Source organism: Asparagus officinalis, chromosome 1 (assembly GCF_001876935.1).
Source record: "Asparagus officinalis chromosome 1, Aspof.V1, whole genome shotgun sequence".
NCBI classification, from domain to species: Eukaryota; Viridiplantae; Streptophyta; class Magnoliopsida; order Asparagales; family Asparagaceae; genus Asparagus; species Asparagus officinalis.
This window is the reverse complement of record NC_033794.1, coordinates 117,812,841-117,815,761: the sequence shown is the minus strand read 5'-3', so window position 1 is coordinate 117,815,761 and position 2,921 is coordinate 117,812,841. Positions and strand designations below refer to the sequence as shown.

The following is a 2,921-nucleotide window of genomic DNA, read 5'->3' as shown; positions in this document are numbered from 1 at the left end:
TCATGTTTCTATTATTAAAAAATTGATAATTTTAAGGATGATATATAGCAATAACACTATCCTTTGCACATTGATTTCATTTTTTAGGACTTTCCTCATATTGCCCAAACACACTTTTTAAGCAAGAGATCCCTGATTCAAAGGTGCTAAATTGCGAGCGAGCCAGAGAGAGAGAGAGAGAGCGCAAATACAAGGTTACACAATTGAAACGTTCATGTTACTTTTAGCTACTTTACTCTCTACAACCAAAATGTAGCTTAAGTCCTTACAACAAAGGAGAAGGAGTTGATCATCAAGAACAACCCATTTACCTCCCACTTCAACTTCTCAAAGGAAGGGGGGGACCTAACCGTATAGCATCTCCTCAAAACTCATCACTCCCTAAACGATCGATACGGGCGTGATTGCTCGACCCTCCATCCCTCACCATCGGCGCTCGAAGTCCTTCCATAGAGAATCCATGAGTAGTACTAATTGGAGCTCCAAAACACGAGTACGTCGACTGATGATTCATTGGTCGTTGAGAACTGCTCGGCAAAACATGGCCAATGAAGTAGTCTCCGACAGGATTATTGGGGTGAAGAGGCGGCGGAGGGTAAGAAGAAGAAGCAAATACTGGCCGAAACTGGAGGCAGGGATCAGCTCCGGTGACAGCGACTCCTCGGGGGTGGAAGGGTTGTGTGGGGCCCATGGGGAAGTCTCTGTACCTTTGCACATAGAAAGGATCAAAGTAAAGTTTCAAGGTGGTGGGGATAAGTTAGCAGCACTAGCTAGCATGGTCCATGTTGTATATGCGCTCATAAATATAGCTTGAGAAACCCTAATGTAGCTCATATATAGGCATAAAATTTCAGAAATTACCCTAGCTATATGAGGTCCTAAGTAGTTTGAACTGAGAACCAATGTGTTCAGCGTGTAAGAATCTAGCATGGTCCATGTATATGCTTTTCAATAACATAAGAAACCCTATTTGCATAGTCATAATTTTTTTGATATATGTGCTCATAAATAGCTTGAGAAACCCTAATGTAGCTCATAGGCATAAAGTTTCAGAAATTACCCTAGCTATGTGAGGTCCTAAGTAGTTTGAACTGAGAATCAATGTGTTCAGGGGTGTAAGAATCTAGCATGGTCCATGTATATGCTTTTCAATAACATAAGAAACCCTATTTGCATAGTCATAAGTTTTTTTCTTTTTATACAAAATTCGAAGAAAAACCTATATGAGCTTTTTTAGTAGTATGAATTAAGAATAATATGATTCAGGGATGATCTAAATAAGCAGGTATGTAGTTGGAGTCTACCATGGTCCATATATAGTCATGAATAACAAGGCAAACCCCAATTTCATTACCATAAAAATCAGATAAAAATAACTAAAATAAGTAGGTATGCGTAGTTAGAATCTAGCGTGGACCTTATATATTCGTTTATAAAATGAAAAATTTCACAAAAATGTTCTAAAAAGACTTTGTGAGTTTTTTTAGTAGTATATCTGAATTATGAATAAAGGACAGGGTGATAAAAATAAGTAGGTAGAATCTAGCATGGTCCATCGATCTATGTGCTCCATAATACATAACAAGAGAAACCCTATTTCATAAGCAAAAATCAGAAGAAAAAAATAACAAAAATAAATATCCTATATTATCTTCTTATAATAGAAGCTAAGAATCAAAGAATTCAAGATAAATCAAAAACTAGGCACTCGAACTTTCAATCATAACATAACAAACCCTAATTCTAAAATTGACGAGTTAAGATTTTACCCTGTGTGAGCTCCAGGACTACCAAGACCTTCATTACCAAACACAAGCTGACGAGCACGGTTCAGTGTCTCAGTCTCCCTCTCTAATAAAAGTAATCAAAAAAAAAAGGAAAAAAAAAAGAAAAAAAGACTTAGCATACCATGAATAATGAATTATAAACTCCTTAAGATATTTATTAAGAAAAAACAAAGAACTGAATTATGTTCATAAGCTAATTACCTTGTCGGTGTCGGTTCATATGACCACCAAGAGCCTGAGACTTGCAGAACTTCAAAGCACAGAATCGGCACTCATAGACTTTACCATCATCCTTCCCTCCATTCCTTTTCTTCTTGAATCCTGAAAATTATGGTAATTAATATTTTGATTATTAAATACTAATCAAACAAGGGAAAGAAATAATACACTACTAAAATTCTTACTAATTATGTCAGTGGAGGCTGCTGTTGTTGTTGAGCTCTCTTCAATAGGAAGCTTGCCATGGTCTTCAGGTAAATTGTTGAGATCCAAAGGGTTGCCTTCTGGTCTCCTACATAAGAACAAAAAAAATCAAAAAACAAAACCCAAAAAAGTATGATTAGATTTGATTAGTAAAGAAAAGATGAGAGAGAAGGGTTTTCTTTCGCTTTTACATGATGAGAGCGGAGTTAAGGGAACTGGAGATAGAGAGGGAAACAAATGAAACCTCAGATGAGGATTAGAAATGTGGTAGTGAGATTTTGAGAGGCGAAAGACTGCAGTTAGCCGTCGTTTTCTCTCTCCTCTCCTTACCTTCTCTCTCACTCACTCACTCACTCTCTCTCTCTCTCTCTCTCTCTCTCTCTCTCGTTCCTTACATCTTTCTCTCTCTAGCGCATCGGTTTCCGTGACTGAGAGAAGACAAGGGGCTTTCTGTGAGTACTAGGGTTTTTTTTTCATCACGTCTCTTTCTTTGATTATATAACATTATTATGAACACCCTTGTAAAACACTAGTTTGCATGCAAGTCATTAAGCATTATTTTCTCTTTTTTGTTTTCTCCGTCTTTTTCTTAATTTGATTAAGATTAGAATGAAAATAGAATACACAACAATCAGGGTGAAAGTAAGCCCTGTTTATATTAAAATTGAATTATAGAAACACTCAGGAACTGGAAAATAATGATTCTTAAAG

General features: G+C 36.5%; 1 protein-coding gene across 1 annotated transcript; it reads right to left on the bottom strand.

Moving 5' to 3' along the window:
* Positions 217 to 2,508, bottom strand: LOC109844097 (zinc finger protein STAMENLESS 1-like). Its single transcript, XM_020413098.1, has 5 exons — positions 2,402 to 2,508; positions 2,192 to 2,298; positions 1,989 to 2,108; positions 1,770 to 1,851; positions 217 to 707 (listed from the first exon to the last, which is right to left on the bottom strand). Coding segments are annotated over exons 1-5 (654 nt in total). The 5' UTR covers positions 2,404 to 2,508; the 3' UTR covers positions 217 to 364.

Excerpts from the sequence above, each read along its gene's own strand:
- LOC109844097 (XM_020413098.1), bottom strand. Across the intron at positions 2,109-2,191 it reads AGCCTCCACTGACATAATTA|GATTCAAGAAGAAAAGGAAT; the intron begins GTAAGAATTTTA and ends CATAATTTTCAG. Across the intron at positions 708-1,769 it reads AGTCCTGGAGCTCACACAGG|GTACAGAGACTTCCCCATGG; the intron begins GTAAAATCTTAA and ends CTATGTGCAAAG.